The sequence below is a fragment of the Mastomys coucha genome, unplaced genomic scaffold, assembly GCF_008632895.1.
Source record: "Mastomys coucha isolate ucsf_1 unplaced genomic scaffold, UCSF_Mcou_1 pScaffold15, whole genome shotgun sequence".
NCBI lineage: Eukaryota > Metazoa > Chordata > Mammalia > Rodentia > Muridae > Mastomys > Mastomys coucha.
Genome location: NW_022196897.1, coordinates 116690118 through 116712622, shown reverse-complemented (window position 1 = coordinate 116712622; position 22505 = coordinate 116690118). Strand labels below are relative to the sequence as shown.

The following is a 22505-nucleotide window of genomic DNA, read 5'->3' as shown; positions in this document are numbered from 1 at the left end:
TTTCCACAGAATGAAGAATCCCCAATTCCTTAGATCCCGAAAAGACTGGTCCAAGCAGCCCTACATCTCCTGCTCACACAGACTTGCTGAGAGGAGGGAGAAGAACAGAGAAGCAGACATCCACCACAGACTACAACAACAAGAACCGCTAATGCTGCCGCTGTTCAGTCAAATTTGTTTGGACTTATTACTACTAATATGAATTTTTCTTGTGTCTCTTATCTATATGCTATATTGTTTGAAAGTTAGGTTAGCCACTAAGTGTCATACATCATTTGCAGGGAGTGTAGAAAGATACAGATATTTCTCATGGTATAGAACAATTGAAGGCAGAAATTTCAGATATTAACAGAAGTCTTTTAGATACTTGGAACATTGATGAATTGGCCAGAGATTTAAAAAACAATCTAAACACAATGAATCCCTTAGACTGGGTTCAGTATATGATCTTGCTTGCTATCATTAATTGACATTTCAGATCCCTAGCCACGATGAGAGACCTTCTGGAACTTGGCTTAAAAAATAATAAAAAGGGGGGAAATGCCACGCACACTTGTCTACTCCAGTCACATCCAAAATATCGGGGATAAAATCCTGATAAAGGATAAGAGGCAATAAGAATCCAAAAGGGGTTCTGTGCCTCCTGGATTTCAGACCAGTCGCTGGTATCCCCTAACTCAGACGTGTTCCAGATTAGTCTTTCCAATCGTCAACACGGCCTCATAATTAGGCATAAAGATACCCCAAGTAATGATTTGTAAATGGTTAAGATTGGGCATTGTCTCCTGGCCGACACAATGTTTCCAACTATTCTAGTTTAATGTTTTAAGTACTAGAGAGTAATTGAAAGGTTTCTCTCACTCTAAGACATTAGCTGAAAGTGTTAGGTCGGATTCCCCTCTGCCTGCCTCCAGCAAGAACCAGAGAATTAGCATAAGAATACCTTAACAGAGAGGGCTCCACCCCTCTTCCTCCTGTTTCATACCTAGCTACCAGACTCTGCTGACCTTGGTGTGTGGGAGTCGTTTTGCCTATGTGACTTCAGTCTAGCACTAGGACTGGGGGAAGAAGGACTTGGACTCACATGTAAGACTAGCACTAGAACTTAGATGGGCTAGGACTCAGATTCATGTATCTCTCGCAGTCCCCCGGGCCCAGAGCACTTGGGCCCTGGGGATGCAGCACCAGTTCAGAGGAGATAGCTGCTGCTTTAGACCCAGTATGTTTCAGATAGCCTCAGACGTACCTCAACTGTTGAGCTGCCAGATTTTTCATTTCTCTTTTGCAATGATTGTAAAAGCCTCATGTCATTTTAAAAGAAATACACTCAGATTTTACACCACTCGTGTGTAGTCTGTCTGTCAAAGCCGAATCCCGTGTCCACCTGGCCAGAACCCATCGTCCCGTGGAATAAGGGACCCCGCAAGAAACCCTGGTCCGTGGCAGGCCATCTGTACAGCTACAGTGTACTCATACACATAAAATAAATAAATAAATCTTTAAAAAAAAGAAACCACCTACATGCAAAGTAAAAATAAAGGGCAGGCCTTTAATCCCAGCACATGGGCCAGAGAGGCAGGCAGATGAAGCCATCTTGGTCTACAGAGTGAGCTCTAGGACAGCCAAAGCTACACAGAGAGACCCTGTCTCGAAAAAGCAAAACCTCAAAACAAATAAAACAAAACAACACAACCAAAACAAAAAAAAACAAAATAAAAAAAATGAAAAATGAAAAGTCTGCTTGGGACAGAGGCAAGTCTTCAATTTAAAACACTGTGCCTCATTCTCCTGAGTGCTGCGATGCGGGCATGCACCAACCCCACCTATAATCCTAGCACTGAGGGGGGATTATAGCAGGTTTTGTGTGCTAAGGAGGATTTATTGTTGTCTTATGTTTCTTCCTTACACACAGGGCCATGCGTCACATTCTTTGTTCTGACCCTCTTATAGATACAAGGTGATTTATTTTATGAATCAACTTAACTGGGCCACAGGGCATCCAGTTGGTTAGTCAGCCTCGATCTCAGGACTCTGAGAGAGTGACCTGGGATATTAGTAGAGGAGTAAAGCAGACTGCTATACCTTCTGTGGGCAAGCCCGCCTCATCCAGTCGGTGGAAGGATTGAGTAGAACACAAAGGCGAGTAGTCCCTTAGTTATGAGAAAATTCTTACAGGCTGTAGGCTTTTGACCTGGCACCTCAGGCCCATTTCCCCTTGTCTTCAGACTCAAACAGAAACGCTGGCTCTTGCTGAGTCTTAAGCCTGAGCCTAATGGCCTTTGGACCAGAGCTCCCCTATTAGCTCTCCTAGTTTCCAAGCCTCAGAATTTGCACTGGAACTGAAGGAAACATTTTCCTTCCCATACCTCTAGCCATCAAGTCACCCTGCTGACCATGGGACTCATCGGCCACCATAACCGTGTGAGCCAACTCCCTAAACCAAAGCAATCACCTAGACTCTTTCTTTTGGTTCCACTCTTGGGCTGACTTCAACTGGCTCTGCTGCTCTTCTGGAGAACCCTGATGGATACAAGATTCTTCCTTGTTGCTATAAAAGATTTCTTTTTTTAGCCACATGAAATTCTATTGTTTAATCTGTCCCATAATTATTTCCTATTTTTGCTATTAATAATAGTAATACAACAATGATTAGGCTTATGCCTAATAACAGTATTGCATAAGGGGTTATCTGGATCATAAATTTTATAATTGGGGTTGCGAGGTGAAAGAGCGTCATATTCTGGGTGTGGTGGCATATGCCTGTAATCCTAGCACACTAGAGACAGAGGCACAAAGATCTCTACAAATTTGAGGCATGCCTGATCTATAAAGCAAGCTCCATGACAGACAGGGTGAGGCCCTGCCTCAAATGAAATAAATGAGTGTATGTGTAGTCTTGATACTGTGACATTGTTCTGTAAAAGGCATTGCTGACTCAGCATTGAGACAAACACTGGTAACCTGTGGTCATACTTTGCTTGTTTTCAAGAAATGAATTATCAATTTTTTTTTTTTTTTTTACTAATGCTAACTGGAGCTTCAATAAGTGAAAACCCTTCAGATAACAGTTTCAAGAGTTCCTATAAATGGATAGCTATCAGAGAAACAGAAGAAATTTATTTTTACTTTTTTGTCTTAGTTTTTGTACCCCACCTCTCCCAAAACAAATGAATTTGTTTGTTTGTTTGTTTGTAGACAGGGTTTCTGTAGGCTTAGATTTTTCTCTAAACCTACTTTATGTAGGGTTCTTAAATGCTTCATGCTCCCTTCTAGCTCCCTCACCTAAGGTAGGGGAGAAAGAAGATTAATAAGACAAGGGAGTGGTGGACCTGTTTAGGAGGAGTTCTTTGGGGCAATTCCACTCTTTGTTGTCAGGATACCAGCAGACCAGTCCAATAGCAAACACTGAACACAAATCAGTAGCAGGAACTTGATCCAGCAGAAACCACAAAGCTCTACCAAATCTGCATGAGTCAACAGAAGTGGCAAGAATCAGCTAGAACACCAAGAGAAGGCAGCTTTCTTTATGAAGTGAAGACCGTCGGAGAAGTAAGACCAGTGAAGGACTGGGTGCTCAGCAAAAACTAGTGAAGCATTGCATGGAGTCGAAATGCAAGGGCGTCCTTTTGCTGTTTGTGGGGTTCCATTTACACCCTTTCCAAACATCATGTGCCCTCTCAAGCATCTGCTCCAGCAAAACATCACAAGCCCTCTTCAGCAAAACATCCTCTCACGTGTCTGCTTCACATGTCACTAGTCCTGGTTAGTCTGCAACTCACTATGTAGACCAAGCTGGACTTGAACTCAGAGAACTGCCTGTCTCTTGTCTTTCAAGTACTGGGACTGTGCACCACCATGTCTGGTGTGTGTGTGTGTGTGTGTGTGTGTGTGTGTGTGTGTGTGTGTATGTAGGTAAATGAATACAGGTGCTGTGCAAGCCATATCCCTCTGGAGTTGGAGTTACAGGCTATTATAAGCTGCCTGAAAAATAAAAATAAAAATTTATTTTATACCTGAAGTGGGTACTAGGAAGATTACCCTTAACCACTGAGCCATCTGACCAACCATCATAGGAAATTTTTTACGAGGATTTAAATACAGGTAATTTTTGGAGATGGTTAAACACTCTCTGTAAGGTTTCTCTGCCTCTTTTATGAACCAGGGAATGAACACAGGGCCTTACCCATACTATGCAAGCATTCTCCCCCTGAGCTATATTCCCACATTTAGTCATTTTTAAAGACCTTTCAGATAATTTCCCACTAATTTGTCCAGTCTGGCCTTAAACTCACTCTGCAGCCCTGGGAGACCTACAGCTTTTGAACCTTGTGCCTCAGTCTCTCACGTAGCGGTGATTATAGGCCAAATGGCACCAGGCCCCAGTAAAGTTAATGTTTTTATATCTAATGCTGGAGTTTCAAGTCCAAAGATTAGGAGTTGGGAAGGGAGGATGGACATTAAGTGGAGCACAGTGGAATCCAAGAGCAAAAGCTCCTGAACAAAGTGAACCGAATAATGTCAGCTCTTACTACGTTCTGTCCTCATGTGAGTGAACTGCAGAAGCGGCAGGCCCCCTTGGTCAGCTGACCCAGGAGTCAGACTCGAAGGAGAATCAGGAAAACACAGAGTCCTTGTAGGCATATCTGCTACTCTATGTCAGCGAGGTAAGTTAGCAGATCAACAAAGTGTGTGGGTGACAGATCTCTTCCTTGGAGCTTGTAAATGTCAAATTCTGTATTGCTGCTATTTTCCTTCCAATCCTTAATTCTCATGCAAAAATGTCTGTTGTAGACCATCCTTATTCAAAACATATGTGAAGGAAAATTTGAAAAATGCACTTCAGTTTTATGCCCCAGTGTAGGGGAATGCCAGGGCCAGGAAGCGGGAGAGGGTGGGTTGGTGGTGGGGGGGGGGTCGGGAGGAGGGAACAGGGTTTATTTTTTTATTTTTTATTTCTGTTTTTAGGAGGGGAAACCAGGAAAGGAGATATCATATTACATGTAAATAAAGAAAATATCTAATTTTAAAAAATGCACTTTATACTAGCTAAGTAGCACTTTACAAAGCTACAAGCTACATACCAGCAAATCCTAGATATATACTAAGAGAAATACATACATGTATTTATCAAAATAAACACCCTAAAATCCAAAAGTAGATGTTATTTTTTGTATCCAGTATCTCTTGCTCAATAGCCTTTAAGAATCATTCATATTTTTGCATGTATTCAGCTTGTCCTTTGTCACTGATATCATTGTATAATTATATTGTAATTAGTTTACTTATTTTATTGTTGATATATATTTGATTTATTCCCATTTGGGCCTGGCTCAGTTAGTGTTTTACTGCTGTGAACAGACTCCATGACCAAGGCAGCTCTTACAAGGACAACATTTAATTGGGGCTGGCTTACAAGTTCAGAGGTTCAGTCCATTATTATCGAGGTAGAAGCATGTCCAGGCAGGCATGGTGCAGGTAGAGCTGAGAGTTCTACATCTTCATCTGAAGGCTGCTAGGAGAAGATTGGCTTCCAGGCAGCTAGGGTGAGGGTCTTGAAGCCTATGCCCACAGTAACACACCTATTCTAACTAGGCCATGCCTATTCCAACAAGGCCACATCTGCAAATAGTGCCACTCCCTGAGCCAAGCATATTTAAATCACCACAGGGACTATTACAAATGCTTTCACACACACACACACACACACACACACACAGATGGAACCATGTGTGTGTGCTTGCGAGCAAGAGAAATAATGTAATATTTTTAGCATCTATCAAAAATATTTTTATTTATATGTATGTGCATGTGCATGGGCTTGTCTGTACATGTACCATGTGTGTGCTGAGCACAAGGATAGCAGAAGAGGGCATCAGATCTCCTGGAATTGAACTTATAGGCAGTTATGACTGGGTATTGGGAACCAAATCCTGATTTGTTGGTCTGTTTGTTTCTGAAACAGGGTTTCTCTCTGTGTAATAGCCCTGTCTGTTCTTGTAGACTAGGCTGCCTCTAACTCAGAGAGATCCACCTGTCTCTGCCTCCTGAGTTCTGAGATTAAAGGTGTGTGCCACCACTACCAGCCTCAAATTCTGGTCTTAAGAACAGCAAGTGCTCTTAACTACTAAGCATCTCTCTAGTCTCCAAGCATCTATCAACCTTGTTACATATTACAATAGTTTTCCAAGGAAATTTATTATAGTTTAATTTTTTTAATTTAATAAAGTTCAAGATACTCTGGAGCTGGAAACGGAGTTTTCCTAACCTGCAATTGCTCATTCCTTCTCATATACTGCCCTCAACTCTATAGGGCCTAGTGTTCTAGCTTTGGATAATAAGGCCTTGGGAAGCTTCTTATAGGCCTGGGAACTTCTGATGTTGCCATACCTTCTTAGTGCACAGGCCCACTGAGAACAATGAAAACAGCCATAAAACTTCTATCTTGGTGTTCTGTTGGCACTCAAAGCCTTACTTTTCTCCAGAACAATTTGTGGCCTTTTCTGGAGACATGTAGCATGCTCTAGTATGGCAGCTCCAGATCACAGGTTTTCCTAGGTACCCATGATGCTCAGCGTCTAGGAATATGAGGAGTGTTGGCAGGATCAGGAAACCACAGTTCTTTTTGTGTGGCGGTCTCACAGTAAGCTGTGGGTATCTTGCTTTGGGAGCCGCCTAGCACAGTAACTTACCTATCTCACATATTCAGAAAAATACATTAAAAGGAGTTGACAATTAGAAAATTGCCTCAGGCAATAAACTGTTAGTAATTACTCTGTGTTTAATAGAGCTTCACCAAGAGATGGGTTTCAAGTGAAAAGCAGCAAGAGATAAAAGGAATCCTGAAACTGAAAGTCAACACACACCTAGGCAGTAAAAGAAACATGAGAAATAGGCATGGGGGGACTATGGTAAACTGATGCTCCAAAGAGGCAGAGACCACTACCTCAAAGGGTAAACTGATGTTCCAAAGAGGCAGGGGCTGCTACCCCAAAGCCCTTTGGTTCCTGTTTGGAATGTAAATATGAGTATGTGTTATTGGATCTGATATTTCAAAAGAAGACCGGAAATGAGAATCCTTTGTGAAGAATTCGGATGAGGTGCAAGAAGATGGGAAGAAAATTATTTATAAAAGCCTCCGGAGGCTATACATCTGCAGGCTACTTCTGCCTGACACGGTGGCCTTCAGGATACTTTGGGCCCACTGTCTGCTGACTCGGAAAAGAACAGATATGGAACCCACGACAAGGTTTATGGAAAGGTAGGAGTAGGGGTTGAGTAGGCTGGGATTAGAATGAAAAGTTCTTCATGTCCGCTCAACAGTAGGGAGCGCACGTACCATCCAAAACACTGATAAAAGTTTGAAAAGCCCTGCTGAAGACAGCAGGGGAGCGCTGGGCCCTCTGAACTAACGCTATGAAAACAATAGCTCAAAAAGACTATTTGTTAACAGCGTGCGGAAGGAAGATCCGAGTCGGGTTAAGAGCTATAGGGCACTGAAGAGTCTTTATCTTGAGGACTCCTAAAGGCAGCGATCACATTCTATCGGAAAAACAAGCAAGCTCTCAGAGGTCCAAGGTCTGTCTCCGCTAGTTAAGTTGGAAGGATCGGGAACCTGTGTGCTCTGGACTGCTCCTTCGGCACTTTAAGCCACTTGTCCTAGTCAGCGTATATAAGGGTAGAGATAGTCGCACACCGACAGGTGGGACTGTGGCAAAAATCCAAAACCCTTAGCGAGTGCTCTATGTAGACGCCTACACCCTGACGGGTGGGTCGAGACGCATCCCGCTGCCATGGCGACCGCCTCCTTGGATACCAAGAGCAGAAGCTCCTGTCCCCGGGGGCGCCCGTGTACGCTCCCTCCTCCCCTTTCTACGCCGCTTGCCTTCTTTGTTCTTATGCTTATCTGGAATAGGGAATGGGTGGGAAAGGAAGACTGAAACCCAGATTCAGTCCAGTAGGAAAGAGGACTGCTTAGCTCCTAGACAAAACTGCCGCGGATCGGAAACCTCATGGGGAAGGTCGCTCTGGTAGACTTCCAGCAGCCGTTCCCACACAGCTCCCAGCCCGCTTCACCACCCGAGCTCATGCTTCTAGGGTGACGTCGACTCGTGGGGCGCAGCCTCCGCGCACACGTGATATGGAATCTCGTCGTTAATTGGTGGATCTCGGAGACAGCGCATTGGTCTGAAGTGCCCTAGCCCCGCCCCTCCACGCCCCTCAAGCCAATGAAGGAGGAGAGGGCGTGGCGCGAGGCTGCTGCGGCGCGGGGCTCTTCCTCGCGCTCTCGAGCCCGTTCTGCTGCTGCCACCGCCTCCGCGGTCGTTCCTGGCCGCCTGGCCGCGGGGCTCGCCTGCAAGGTGAGATGGGCCCTCGGGGCTCCGTCTAGTGCACCAGAGACGGCTCCTGGGTCTGAGATCCTCCGCTGTGCTGGAGCTGGAGGCTTTGCTTTCTAGCCTGGGGAACTCTAGAAGCGGGATGGGGTGGGGGATGTGGGGTCCTGGGTACAAGTGACGGTTAACAGCAGGGTACAAGTGACACCTGAGGATGGGGGCGTAAATGTGGCTGACGTCCCGTTCCCACCTGGTCCCCTTGGCTCTATGTGACCTTGGAAGAGTAGCCTCTGAGCCTCCGGTGCCCCGGCACGATCATGAGGAGGATGTTGATGTTGGGAGTGTCGGCTCGGGAGACTCCTGCGTCAGCCTGGCGAGCTCAGAGAGCGCAGGGCATTATCTCAGATGGACAGAGCCGCGGCCTTGCTCTTGGTGTGGGTACGTCTGAGGCCCATTCTGCTGCTCTTGTCCCCAGAGAAAACAATAATAGTGAGGTGGGGAGTGCCACACCCACAGCGATGGCGGTAGGAAAGGCCAGAGGGCCAGAGCCAGAGCCTCCCAAGTGTCTCGCAGGAATGGTTTGATTTAGGTTCTGGACCAGTGCTCGTGTTAGTGAACAGGGCTCGGTTGGACAGCTTGAGTCTTTCCTCTTTAATCTTGGTGGTGGGATGTGAAGATAGAGCATTGCTCTGCATGAAGGGGCGCACCCGGGGTGGGGTGGGGTGGGGTGGGGTGGGTGGGTGGTGGGTGGTAGGAGGGAGATCCCGAGCAGCTGTCACCCGTGTCTCTGCTTCTTGGGTGAAAGAGTCAATCTAGAGGCCAGACTAATCCAAGCACCCTCCTTTGGCTGATGTCAGTGGGAATGTGGGAAGTGGGAAGCTTGGCAGAGGATAACCACACCTGTTGGTAGACAGGAGGGGGTAACACACACCCTTTTCACAGGTCAACCTTTCCCTCCAATGTTTGTGAGAGTAAACATCCATACTGTCCTTGCATCATTGGCTTTGGGGAAGGGGGGCTCTGAAGATAGGTCAAGGCTGAGTAGATGGAAGAGTGCTTCCACGTGTGACCTCCATGTGGCACTCCCTGTCTGAGACTTCAGTGGGTGTTCTTTGCGCTTTAAGGGGAGGTTAGACAAGTAGGCTGATTGAGCTGTGACTGGGTCCCTGGGTGGTTGTAGGGGAGGTGGTAGGAAGAACTGAAGGTTGTTTTCTGCTCTGACATAGAAAAAGGCTTCTATTAGGTTGGAATGGTGGCTGAAGAATGACTGGGAGAGGACCCACTAAAAGCTTTGGGGATGTGCTCCCAGCCACACAGCACAGCACAAGCTGAAATTGGCTTTGTGATACTTTGGGGCTGAAAGGCTGCCTCTGGGAAGAGGTAGATAATCAGAAGGGAACTCAAGAGTTCCACTTTGCCATGGGTAGACCATCTTTGGCTCTTAGCTTGGGCCTTGAGTGCTAGAACAGGGCAGCCTAGACTGAATAGGGGCAAGGCCTTATGGAGAGGACGACCCTGGGTTTTTCAAAACATAACCACCCTGCTGTTTTCCCACACTCTAGTTCTTGGAAAGGTAGCCTCAACGCTTTCCCCTGCCCACATTTTTGTTACCCTGGTTTCCCTAAGAGCATCTGGAAGCCCAAGAAGCCCTCAGTATTCCCCGTCCTGCAGCTGTTCAGGATCTCACCTGATTTATATATATATTTTTACTTACTAATTATGTAGAGATACTGTCTCAGATAGCTCGGACTGTAGCCAAGGATGACCTTGAACTCCTGATCCTCCTGCCTCTACTAACCAAATTTGCCTGCTGCCATACCCAGTTTTCTCTCCTCTCACTCCTGATATGTTGACAGCCATCTAAGGACAGGGACATCATCTTCTTTGCCAGCTGAGGGGCCTAAAGTAGGAAAAGCTCCACAGCAGCCTCCTCCGTAGTCTTCCCGGAGCCTGGCTGCCCTGGAGTGAAGAAAGGAAGAAGGGAAGGGGAGAGGCCTCCTTAATCTCTTAGCTAGTTTCTGAGAAGCTGAACTCCCCAGGGCTCCTCCAAGAGTGACCGGAAGTACTTTTTCATGGTGCCTTTCTTCCAGTGAATTTGCCTTTGCTCTAGGAACCAAGCCCCTGGAACTTTGTTTCTGTGGTGGTTAAGGGTTGAGGAGGGAGAGTAGAGGGTGCAGGCATTTTCACAGAGTTCTAGGCATAGCTGCACAGGCCCTGAGAAGAGCAGGCTGCTGCTTACTCTACTGGAGAAGTGAAATGGCTCATCCTCACAGCCAGCAGGATATAGTCTGAATTTGATGATTGATTGATTGGCTGCTGCCCTCACCCTCCTGAGTGGGGAGGGGTCTGTGTGGTTTAGGTGACAGTGGGAACTTGGCTAGCACAGGTTCAGGCTTAGGGATGGCCTGGCTTGAGGTTGTGAGGTGGCCTAGCAGTTCCCTGTGGACAGGGCTACATCGGGAGAGGCCCAGTGGCCTCTTTTCCTGCTTCTAATGAGGAATTTGTGTGGATGAGTGTAGCTCCCATGGGGCAGCCACTAGCAGGTTGTCTGTTGTGAAAGGAGGTTTGGTTTTTTTTCAGACTCTCGTGGGTCCCTGCAGTTACTTGCCTTACCATTCTTAGGGTTACAGGCAGTTCCTGCAAGATGGCTGTCCTTCACATTCTGGCCTCTGCAGGAAATGGAGGTCTTGCTTTCAGCAGCTTGTTCATCTTGGGGTGGGCATGGGCAGGAACTGACTGACTGTCGTAACCCTCCAGTGGGAGAGTGGAAGGAAACCTCAAGTTGGGAGGAGGTTGCCTTTCAGAGCAAGAGTTGGCTAAGAGATGAGGGTGAAAAGTTCCCGAGAGTCACCAGCCCCCGAGCACACCATTTCTAGCCCAGTTGGACTTGCCTCAGGATATCATTCATTAATTCAATCAACAAATGTAAACTGAATTCGTCTTCCTCTCCAGTGCTCTTATGGATGCTGGGACATTTGGCAAAGCTGTAGCCACTGCCCTTAATGACAGGAAAGACTAAAATAAGTTATTACAGAGTGAGAGGGGACATGGCTAGGCCTTCCCTGGGGTTGGAGTGGCGTGTGAGCTGCTTTCCTAAAAAGATGCTGGGGCTGGAGCTGGGCTGAGCTTAGGTATAGATGGGCATTGGAGAACTTCTGGCTGAGGGCCTGGGCTAAGGTAGACTGGGACTACTCTAGGTCAGACTGTTTGGCTTAAAGGACTCATGGGGGTCTTTACTCACCAGCCACTGGTCATCCACATCTCCAAGAAGTGTTTGGAGATATGGAAAACCTTACAGACACTGGGCTATGGCTGTCCCCATGGCTGTAGCAGTGTGAAGAAGATCAGCCGCCCTGGTCACTTGTCACAGCCTGGAACCAACCACTTAAGGAAGGATGGAATGTTTCCTAAGGCTAGGTTCCCTGGAGGCAAGCTGACCGTAAGCAACCTTTGCCAGATGTGAGTAGGGCAGAGCTTGCTGCTCTTCATTCCAGGGCCTGTGAACGAGCTTCTGTGAGGGTGTTGATGGTACATGTTCCAGTTCTGGCTGCTTTTGCATCCCAGAGTCTGGAGTCTTGGAATTCCATGCATCTCTCCAGGCTTCTTTCTCTACCAGGGCTATCCTGGAACACAAGCTCTGAACACCCTAACCACAGTGGGGGATTGGGTGGACTTGTCTGGCCACAGGCAGTAAGTAGGGAAGAAAGAAAGTCCTAGGGGTTCCCAGGACTGCTCAGTACTCAGGGGACCCTGAGTTCATGACCTGGACAGGCCCAGCCACTGACTATAAATGCTACCCTGTAGCTTCTCTTCATTCTCTGAATTATGCGAGGTCAACTCCTGGGTCACTCATCTCTAAACACTTCAGTGTGCTTCTCTGAAAAAAACATGGACATGCATATATAGTACAGTTCCACTATCTCACTGAATAAAATCAGTTTTTCAGACTGACTTCAAATTCTGTAGCTGAGGAGGTCAGGTGGACTTCAGTCCCCTGGTTTTAAGCCACTGTGTGAATGCTGGGAGCTTAACCTGGGTCCTACATAAGAGCAACAAGTGTTCTTAGCCATTGTTCCAGCCCTTCTTATTAAGAATTAAACTAATTTACACAGTGCCATGGTATTGTCATATGCTAAGCAGGCACTCTACTGTTGAGTTCCATTTCTAAGTTTCCAGATATTGGTCTCTCTGTCTCTTTCCATCTTAATAGTGCCTCACTCTTTAGACCAGGCTGGCCTCAGATTCAGAGATCCACAGGCCTCTGCATTCCAAGTACTAAGATTAAAGCCATGCCAACACATTCAACTCCCGAATGTCCACTCTCCCAGATTTATCTCATTTTTAATTTTATGTATGTGACTGCTGGGGGGTATGTGCTCATAAGTATAGGTACCAGGAGAGGCCAGAAGAGGTTTTTAGATCCCCTAGAGTTGGAGTAACTTACTGGCAACTGTGAGCTGTCTGACAGGGGTTCTAGGACTCAGACTCCAGTCCTTTGCAAGAGCAGTACATGTAACCACTGAGCCATCCAGCCCTTCAAATGTCTTATTTTAATAGAGAGTTCGAAATCTCTCCCACCATTTCCGGTAGTTGATGAGGTGAAAGGGTCTGCTTTCTTGTGGAATTTTTCTGCCTTCTTGGTGCCTTATGTGAGTGTTATCTAAAGCAGGTTGGTAGAACTGTGCAGGCCACGTCACAGCTATTCAAAGTAGTATTGTTTCAGTGCAAAAGTTGTCACAAATGATACACAAATGGGCTAGAGGAATTGTGACCCAATGAACCTTTATTTGCAAACAAACAATCAGGCTGTGGCCCAATTCCACATCTAGAACACTCTCCCACATCCCTTTCATTTAGAAACAGGTCAGTTGTCCTGTGGCCTAGCCTGCCTTCCGGATGGTCTCATTGAGTGCGCACAGTTATTTAATTTGTTCCACGGTCCTGTGTGTTTGATTAAGTTGGGTGTAGAGTCTCCGTCAGGCCTAGCCTAAGCATCTTTATCAGTTATCCTTTGTCAGAGATGCTGTGACTTCCTGCAGGCTGTCTCACTTCAGGGACATGGCTGTGTTGTCCCACATTGAGTGACAGTTGCAATCTGTGTCATTCTCCCTTTGGGTCACAGATCATCTGTCAGGGCCACTTGAGCATCTCTCATGGGTCAGCAGTATGCCTCTGGCATGCGTTTCTTTAGGAGCACAGAACGACTCGGCATTCGATCCATTATTAGCAGGAAGTTGCCTACAAAGATGGCAGTTCATATACAAGCTCTAGGCTGAGTTATTTCCCTTTAGTTGCCCGATTCCATAGCAGACCATTGAGGACTGCTGCCTTCAGTGGTACATGAGGTTAGGGTTTGCTTTGCTTGCTTTCCACCTTGTCTGTAATCTGCACACGTGCTGGCTTTGTTTATTCCATCTCTCCCATCAGGTGCCCTCACTATTTTTGTTTGATGCTTCAATGGGCTCTACCCTACCCACCAGCAGCTTCTTAAGAATGCCTCGTGGTTGTTCTTTTTGATTTTGTTACATGAATATATGTGTGTGTGTGCACTTGTACGTGCACTAGCCAGCATATGTATGAAGGTTAGAGGAGAGGTGCAGGAATTGTCTCTCTTCTGCTCTGTGGGTCCCCCAGATTCAGTTCAGGTCATCAGGCTTGGCAGCAAGTGCCTTTCCCCGCTGATCCATCTCAGCGCTGAGGCAGCCTTGGGTTGCTGAGCCAGGGGCCTCTGGGACTCGGGTTAGGGTCTAAACACCAGGCTTAGACAGGGGGGCACCTCCTACACAGGACTCTGTATGTGGCCCCAGCTGACTGTCAGAATATGAATATGAAATCTTATGAGGTCGTCTCTTAATTCGTACCCACTTGTAACCATACTGTTGACTGACCTGTATCTACTTGAACTGGGTATGTGACCTGAATAATCTAGTCCTTGGGCCTGCTCATTGGGGTCAGCGATACCAGAAATAGCCAGTAAAGAAAGCCTCCTTTCTTTCAAAGCTCTCTTTCCTGTCAGTCTTAGGTAGCTGGACATATGAGTCCTATGTTGGCACTTTGGCAACTGAAGCTAGCTGGATGAGTCTCAGGTCAGTAGGGTGTGTGTGTGTGTGTGTGTGTGTGTGTGTGTGTGTGTGTGTGTGTGTGTGTGTATGAACTAGAAGGGTCAGACAGATGCCCCCATGTCTTCTGAAAGCAATACTAGTTTCCCAAAGGGAGCCCCGGGCATGAGCTAACAGGCGGTCTTGACTCCTATTTCCTTATTCCTCATCCTTCAGGTTCCTACTGCTGTCTCTGGAGCATGGCAGGCTGCTGAGCTTGAGTGGCAGTGTCAAGTGGGAGCTGTGTGTCTTGCCTGGTGGCAGGGAGGGTGTCCATGGCTGCAGCCAACAGAGGTAAGTGCTGTAAGTCTGTAAGGTTGTATGAGCTCTTGGAGTATCCCCTGCTGGGTGGAGTACTGTCACACATTGGGCTTGCTTCCGCCCTGAGTGTGAGATGTCTCAGTGTTCAGAATATGCCAGTGCTTGTGCGAGGTCCAGGATCACCTGAGCCCCAGCAGGGAGCCCTGCTTGCTCCTGCTTGCTTCGCTGTCCTATGGAAGTATATGCTTTTATGTCCTCTATGTCAGTCGCACTGTTCCACTGGTCGCAGTGTTGAAGGACCTGAGGGCCAGCCTGTTGACCGTCAGACGCCTGGGCCAGGACCTCGGCCTAAAGCTGGAAGGCTTTAGGTAAAGGGAACTGGGTAAGATTCGAGACTCAGGTTGAGGGGCTTAGCAGGGACTGTGGCTAGGCATGTCTGGCAAGGCTTCTGCTGAGTATCCAAGAAGGGAGGCCAGTGCCAGCCCAGGTCCTCCCACCAAAATGACTCTGGATCAGACTCTTGGATCACAGAGGGCTGGAGCCATGCCCTTGGTTTCCCATAGGCTGAATGTGGCCCATAGGCTCTTGGCTATCTCCCAGCCATGTAGTATGTTTTAATCCCTGCCCTTTCTGGCCTTAGAACTCTTAGTACATGACAGTGATAGCTAATGACCATCACAGCCCACCTACACTCGTAGAGGAGGAAATGGTGTGGGGTAGAGTGGAGTGCCTCCAGTGCTAGTGACCATTGCTTTTGCCTAGCAGCGCAAACTGTTTCTAAAGGGTCAAGTGGCTTTTTTGTTGGTTTTTTTTTTTTCTCAAAAGTGTGGTTTTTAACAGGCCTCATTGTAAGTAGATTCACTAGAGTCCATTCTTATCACTGTGCCCCAGGTTGGTTGGAGTTATCAGGAGTCACGGACTGGGCCTATCTTATGTACTAACAAACCAGGAAGGGAATAATGTGTCATTGGGGGTGGGGAGGTGATTCGGCAGTCTTCTTGTAGACGACCTGGGTTAAGTTTGCAGCACTCACTGCAGACAACTCAGAGCCACCTGTACATCCAGTTCCTTCAAGTCTGTTGCGTCTGTTGTTGCTATCCCCCCACCCCCACATCCCCATAGACAGGGTTTTACTATATGGTGCCATCTGGCCTTGAACTCACAGATTCACCTGCTTCTGCCTCCCAAGCTAGGATTAAAAGTGTGTGCCATTATGCCTAGCAGATCCAATGCTTTCTTGTTCGATACATAAACTCAGACAGACAGACAACACAAACACATAAATAAATAAATGAATAAATAAAATCTTAAAAACAAATGGGATGCAGAGCTTGGCACCGTGGACAGTCCTACTCTACACTGAATGATGGTAGAGAGTGTGCTAGCCTCTTTCCCTCCAAGTGAGGCTACTCCCAAGCCTCAGCTACTCCCTGAGGCTTCCTCACTTGCATGCTGGAAAGGCACATTTGTGGGAAGACTATGCAGGTAGGTGTCAGTGTCTGTGTGTGGGTGGTGCTCAGGCCTCCAGGTTAACAGTATCTACTGTTACTGGTCAGGGTGCTGAGTGATGTCAAGAGCAGTCTGAGCATGGGAGGAAATGAGGAGATGTGGGAACCTGGCAGTCCCTGGAGCCTTCTCCTTCTCATCCTAGGCAGTAAGCCCAGAGTCCGAAGTATCCGCTTTGCAGCAGGCCATGATGCAGAAGGCTCCCAGAGCCACGTCCACTTTGATGAAAAGCTGCATGACTCGGTGGTCATGGTTACTCAGGAGAGCGACAACAGTTTCCTAGTTAAGGTAAGTGACCTCCTCCCTCTCACCAGCCTCACTCCTCCTTCCTCATTCCTGACTTCTAGAAGCAGTCCTATCCATCTAACCCTTCCTCAGCTGGGGTCTCAGGCACATCCTTGCCTCTCCCTGAGCCTTGGTTTCTTCATCTATAAAATGGGAGATAAGGAACTCAGTAAGTGATTTAAACAAATGCCATAGACAAGGGCCATAGAAGGCTTGTTAGAGGCTGTGGTGTCATGGGCCTGGATCAGGCCTAGGCAAGCATTCCTGGCCTTGTGGCCTTGGGCAGTTTGTTCCCCATTTATGTCCTCCCTCCTTTTGGCTCCATATGTTTCTTACATTTATTTCTTTTGTTGGACCATGCATGCCACAGTCACATATAGAGGACAGCTTGCATGAGTCTGGTCTCTCTTCTACTTTGTGGGTTCCAGGGATCAAACTCTGGTCGTCAGGCTTGGCTGCAAAGTTTTTACTTGCTGAGCCATCTCACCAGCACACCCAGCAGCATGGCTCCTTCAACTACTTGGACACTGTTAAGTTCCATACCCACTTAGAAGGGACAGGTAGGAATGTCTGGAGGGGATAGGTTAGGGGAAATAGGGATTGAGACCTTCAAATTGGTGGGTGAAGTGGGGCCCCAGAGTTGAGCAGAAGTGCCCTAGGGTGAAGGCCTGCTTCCCTTCTCACAAGGGCCCCAGGTTTGTATTCTTTTCTGTTCAACTCTAAAGTCTTCATTCTCTCTCCTGCAGCTGATGGCTCCCAGGGATATAAACAAAATTAAGGCACTAAAGAATTTGACAGGAAAGTTAAAGGTAGTCAGTCACAGGCACATGGCCCAGAAGTGACCATGGTGAATATGTTAGTGTGTTTTTTTTCTTTTTTTTGGTTTTTTTGAGACAGGGTTTCTCTGTGTAGCCCTGGCTGTCCTGGAACTCATTCTGTAGACCAGGCTAGCCTCAAACTCAGAAATCCACCTGCCTCTGCCTCCCAAGTGCTGGGATTAAAAGCGTGCACCACCACTGCCTGTTTTTTTGTTTGTATAGTACTGTTGGTAGTAGGGTTTTTCTGTTTGTTTGTTTGTTTGTTTGTTTGTCTTTGTTTTTGGAGAGAGGGTTTCTCTATGTAGCTCTGACTGGTCTGGAACTTGCTCTGTAGACCAGGCTGGCCTGAAACCTCAGAGAGATCCACCTGCCCCTGCCTCCTGAATGCTGGAGTAAAAGGTGTGTGCCACCACACCAGGCTGACATGTTTTTTGCTTGCTTCTGTTTGCAAACTGTTTCGGAAATAATTTTCAATGAGATTTCACCCCCATCTGGTATTTGGCATATGTCATGGCTGCTTCTGTGTTCTGGTTGTTTTCATTCCTTTTATAAATTAGATGCTGATAAACGTTGTCCTCCACATCTCTGAGGATTTCCCTGGCAAGTGCCACAGCCTAACCCCAGGTCACAGTATTGCAAGTACAGCAGGAAGGTCTTTAAAATTTCTTTTAAAATTATTACTCTGTGTATGCACTATACTGCATGTGCCATAGTGTGCATGTGGAGGACAGGGAACAACTTTGTGGAAACAGGACTTCACATTGGACTGACCTCTTGTCCAAAACCTGTGTGTATGTGGCAAGTGCTTTTATCCATTGAGTCATCTTACCAGCCCCTAGAAAGCCTTTTTTAAAAAGCTTTTCCTTCCTTCCTTCCTTCCCATCAATCAATATGTCTGTCTGTCTGTCTGTCTGTCTATCTGTCTATCTGTCTGTCTATCTATCTATCTATCTATCTATCTATCTATCTATCTATCTATCTATCTATCAATCTATCAATCTATCTACATCTACTGAGACAGGGTTTCTCTGTATATCCCTGGCCATCCTGGAACTCTCTCTGTAGATTAGGCTGGCCTCAGACTAAGAGATCCACCTGCCTCTGCCCCCAGAGTCCTGAAATTAAAGGTGTGAGCCATCACTGCCCAGCCTCTTTACATTTATTTATTTTGGGGGAGGGGGCCATAGCATACATATGGAGGTTGAGGACACCTTGTAAGAGTCAGTCCCCCCCTTCTACTCTGTAGGTTCTAGGGACCAGATTCAGGTTGTCAGGTCAGTGGTGAGCACGGTTTCACCCACTGTGCCAGCATTGACATGACTTAGCGGGTAAAGGTACTTGCCTAGCCTGGCTACGTAAGTTTGGTCCCAGAACCTACTTGGTGGAAAAGACAGAGCCAGCTCCTGCAAATTATCTTCTGACCTCCACAGCACTGTAGCATGTGCTAAGCCTACCCTCTACCAATAAATGAAAAAGAAATCCAGACTTTTAAAAAATGTGTTGTCTTGCTTTTTTGAGACAGGGTCTCATGTACACCAAGCTGTCCTTGAACTGGCTGTGTAGCCAAGGATGACCTTGGACTTCTGATCCTTCTGCCCCTACCTCCAGATTGCTGGGATTACAGGTATGCCCCACTAGGCCTGATTTGATTTGGTGATGGGGATCAAACCCAGGGCCACGCATGCTAGACAGGCACTCTACCAACTGATTTTTATCCTCAGCTCTTTGTTTTGAGAGTGTAGCTGGGCTGGCCTAAGACTCACTGGGTAGCTCACACTGCTCTTAAGCCTGTAGCAGCCCTGCTGCCTTGGTGCTGGGAGTAGGTGAGAGCTACCCTGCCTGCCTCAGAAAGCTTTCAGAAGGGCACTCTTCTCAGAGGCATTGCAGTTTATGACCCTTCACACCAAAAAGTTCCTAAGGCCCCTTGTCCCAGAGGGGACAGCCTTGGTTTGCCAGGCAGTGTATCCGGATAACAGAAATTACTTGAGCAGAGGTCACTGATCACATGGCACCTCTGCGTGTGATCACAGGTTTAGTGCTTAATATTCGGCTTTTGACTTGCTATGGGCTCCCATAGCTGTTTTAGTGGGTTTTTGTTGTTTGTTGTTGTTTGTTAGTTTGTTAGTTTGGATGGTCCTTGGGATTAAAATCAGTGATTCACACATGTTGAATACATAGTCTACCAACTGAGCCATTCCCCAAACCCTAGTGTCCAGTTCTTCAGTTCTGATTTCTCTTCTATCCCATGCTATCTTATCAAGTAATGACATCACAGCGTGTCTCCCTGGGTAGCTTGATCTGGATAGGTGCTGTAGTGAAGCTTCCCCTGCCTGGCTGTGGCTGGTTCATACTGAGTACTACCCAGGACAGGAGTGACTAGGAGGGACTTTGCTATAGTTCACAATGTGACCTCTAGGCAGTCATTTCCTGACTTCCATATTCTTATCTATAAAACTGAGGCCTGTGGGCTCTCTGAGACAGACGCTGGGCATGACCCTTCACACCAAAAAGTTCGTAAGGTCCCTGTCCCACAGGGACAGCATTGGTTGCCAGGCAGTGTATCTGGACAACAGAAATTGCTTGGGCTGTGAACCTTAAGGGGAAGGAATTTTTAAAAGGTCTGGAGCAGCTGGAGAGTAACAAGCATTGGGCTCCCAGGGAAGCAGAGGCTGGGGCCCACCAGGAGCCCAGGCAGCATACCCTGATGCCCTACGAGAAGCCACAGTGAAGATGCCTCTCCCCTCTGCCTTGTTGCCGCAGGTCGGCTTCCTGAAGATCTTGCACAGGTATGAGATTACCTTCACTCTGCCTCCTGTGCGCAGACTGAGCAAGGACGTCCGTGAGGCCCCTGTCCACAGCTTGCACCTCAAGCTCCTCAGTGTCACACCCATCCCTGAAGGTAGGTTCCCCTCCTGGGCTGCTAGAGACCTGCCCTCAGTACCTGTGTGGGCCTGCTGTGAGTTGGAGTGAGAATGGGCATTTCTTGCATTTCTTTGCCCTTTCCCTAGCTAGGGTGAGCAGGCTGCTCAGCAATAGTCAGGGGCATGGCACCTCCTTGAGTTTCCAGTGTGGGAGCATGGTAGTTCCAGCCCTAGGCCTCCATTTTTGGATAGAGAAGTCCATTCCATTAACGTACACTGCAAATTTGCAAACCTGTTCACTGTCTGATGGTCCCTTCGGTGGAGAGGTCCCAAAGATGGCAGCCACTGAGGAACTGCCTTTGGGCCTCCAGCCTTTCTGCTCATCTTCCTGGATAAAAAGGCAGGAGCTGCAGTACTTTGGGCGGCTAATGTCTAGAACCCACTGGTTCATCCAGGCGTGTGGGGTTCTAGGCTGCTTCTCCAGCTGGCTTCTGGTGCTATCCTCCTCCTGATCGCCAGCCTGACGGAGACCGCGTGTCAGAATGCTGAGTACTGGCTTCAGTTCACGTCCCCACTACTGCTTCCTGACCACTTGCCCCTCAGTGGAAGTCTGTTCCTCTTGCTACCCCATCTGTTCAAAGCCCACTCTGACAGCCTCTCCAAGATCTCCATCACCTTCTTCCTGCCATCTTGTGTGGCACTAGTGGGACCTTAGAAGGATGAATTAGACCCTGTCTTCCACCTTAAGAGCCATGCTGACTTCTCAGGCCAGAGGCACATTGGCCTTATTTAAAAGGATGGGGAGTTTCTTAGAAAGTCTTGTACCAGTTCCGTGGGGTGGGTCTCTGAAAGGACCATCTGGGCTTTTTTTTTTTTTTTTGGTTTTTCTGTGTAGCCTTGGCTGTCCTGGGACTTACTCTATAGACCAGGCTAGCCTCGAACTCAGAAATCCGCCTGCCTCTGCCTCCCAAGTGCTGGGATTAAAGGCGTGTGCCACCATTGCCCAGCCCATCTGGGCTTCTTTCTGGAAGAGACTCAGCAAGAGCTACTGGGTGGGGACTGTGAGTGCTGGGGACAGTATTGAGGAGCTGTGGGAGGTACTGATTGCCTATCCATTCCTGTCCTCCCCCAGGTTACAGCATCAAGTGTGAGTACTCGGCACACAAGGAAGGTGTCCTCAAAGAGGAGATGCTCCTGGCCTGTGAGGGTGACATAGGCACCTGTGTGCGTGTGATGGTGCAGGCACGGGTCATGGGTGAGTTAGAGTTAGGGCAGGTCTGGTTTGGAAGAGGGAGACATGAGACCGGCTACAAGAGATTCTTGAAGCTGGCAGGTCTCTCCCTGAATTCCCCCTGGGAGAGGTCCCTGTGGAATAAACCTTGTGTGGTGCTAGCACATAGCCAGCACGCTCTAACTTGTGCCTACCTTGCAGACCGGCACCACGGTACACCCATGCTTCTGGATGGTGTCAAGTGTGTGGGCGCTGAGCTGGAGTATGACTCGGAACAGAGTGACTGGCACGGCTTCGACTGAGGCCCGAGGCCGTGCCTGCCTGCCTGCCTGCCTGCCTGAGCCCCTGAGCCTTAAACTTTACCTGCTCCCCGACATGCTGCGTGATGGTGTGGCTTCCTCACCTCTCCCCTGGTGGGCATGGCAGGGCTAGACCTTGCTCATGCCTCCCACTTCTTCCTTCATTCCCCCCACCACCCTTCCTCTCCAGTCTCCTCCCCTACTTCCTCCTCTCCCATGTGCCTGAGTCTCCTGACTGAAGAAAAGGGTTGAGCCCCAAGGAGGCTATCCAAGAGGAGGGACCTGGGGTGGGGTTTACCTCTTCCACCCCAAGCCATAGGGGCTCCAGCTAGGGATTGGGAGAGGACAGGTGGCTGTCTGTGTGACATTGATGCCTCATTGCTGCTGCTATTGTCAACTCCTCTTCCCCCCCTCTGCGGCCCTCATCTTCTTCCCCCACTGCTGTTCGTGTGGTGAGGAGGTACAGTTCCTAGCTCCTACTCCTCAGATCTGTGGTACTTGGTTTTTAAATGACTGGTTGGGATAGAGACCTCAATAAATAAAAACTCCAGTAGGTTTCAGAGGTCAGCGGGGGTTTTTGTTCTCTGGGCTTGGAAGACTACCCTATCCTTCATAGATGGGCCAACATGGTCAGGAGGAAGGTACTGCATCAGGAGGACATGGATGCATTCTGGGTCTTGGGACGAGTTGCTTGAGTGGGGAGGTGTCTAGGACATAAAGCAGTCTTCAGAAACTCTGGGATGCTGGACAGGGGGAGAGCGACAACTCCTTGCCACGTCCCTTTGATCTGTGCAGCTGACAATTATCTTCTAGTAT

The 22505-nt window shown here is 47.9% G+C and overlaps 1 protein-coding gene across 1 annotated transcript; it reads left to right on the top strand.

Annotated features, from left to right (window-relative positions):
* The first annotated feature begins 8221 nt into the window (after positions 1–8221).
* On the top strand, positions 8222–22249 carry CUNH20orf27 (chromosome unknown C20orf27 homolog). The gene is made up of 6 exons (XM_031371938.1): positions 8222–8357; positions 14606–14722; positions 16341–16483; positions 20059–20197; positions 21292–21414; positions 21592–22249. The coding sequence occupies exons 2-6, from the start codon at positions 14704–14706 to the stop codon at positions 21690–21692; spliced, it is 525 nt and encodes a 174-aa protein (XP_031227798.1). The 5' UTR covers positions 8222–8357; positions 14606–14703; the 3' UTR covers positions 21693–22249.
* Positions 22250–22505: the final 256 nt, after the last annotated feature.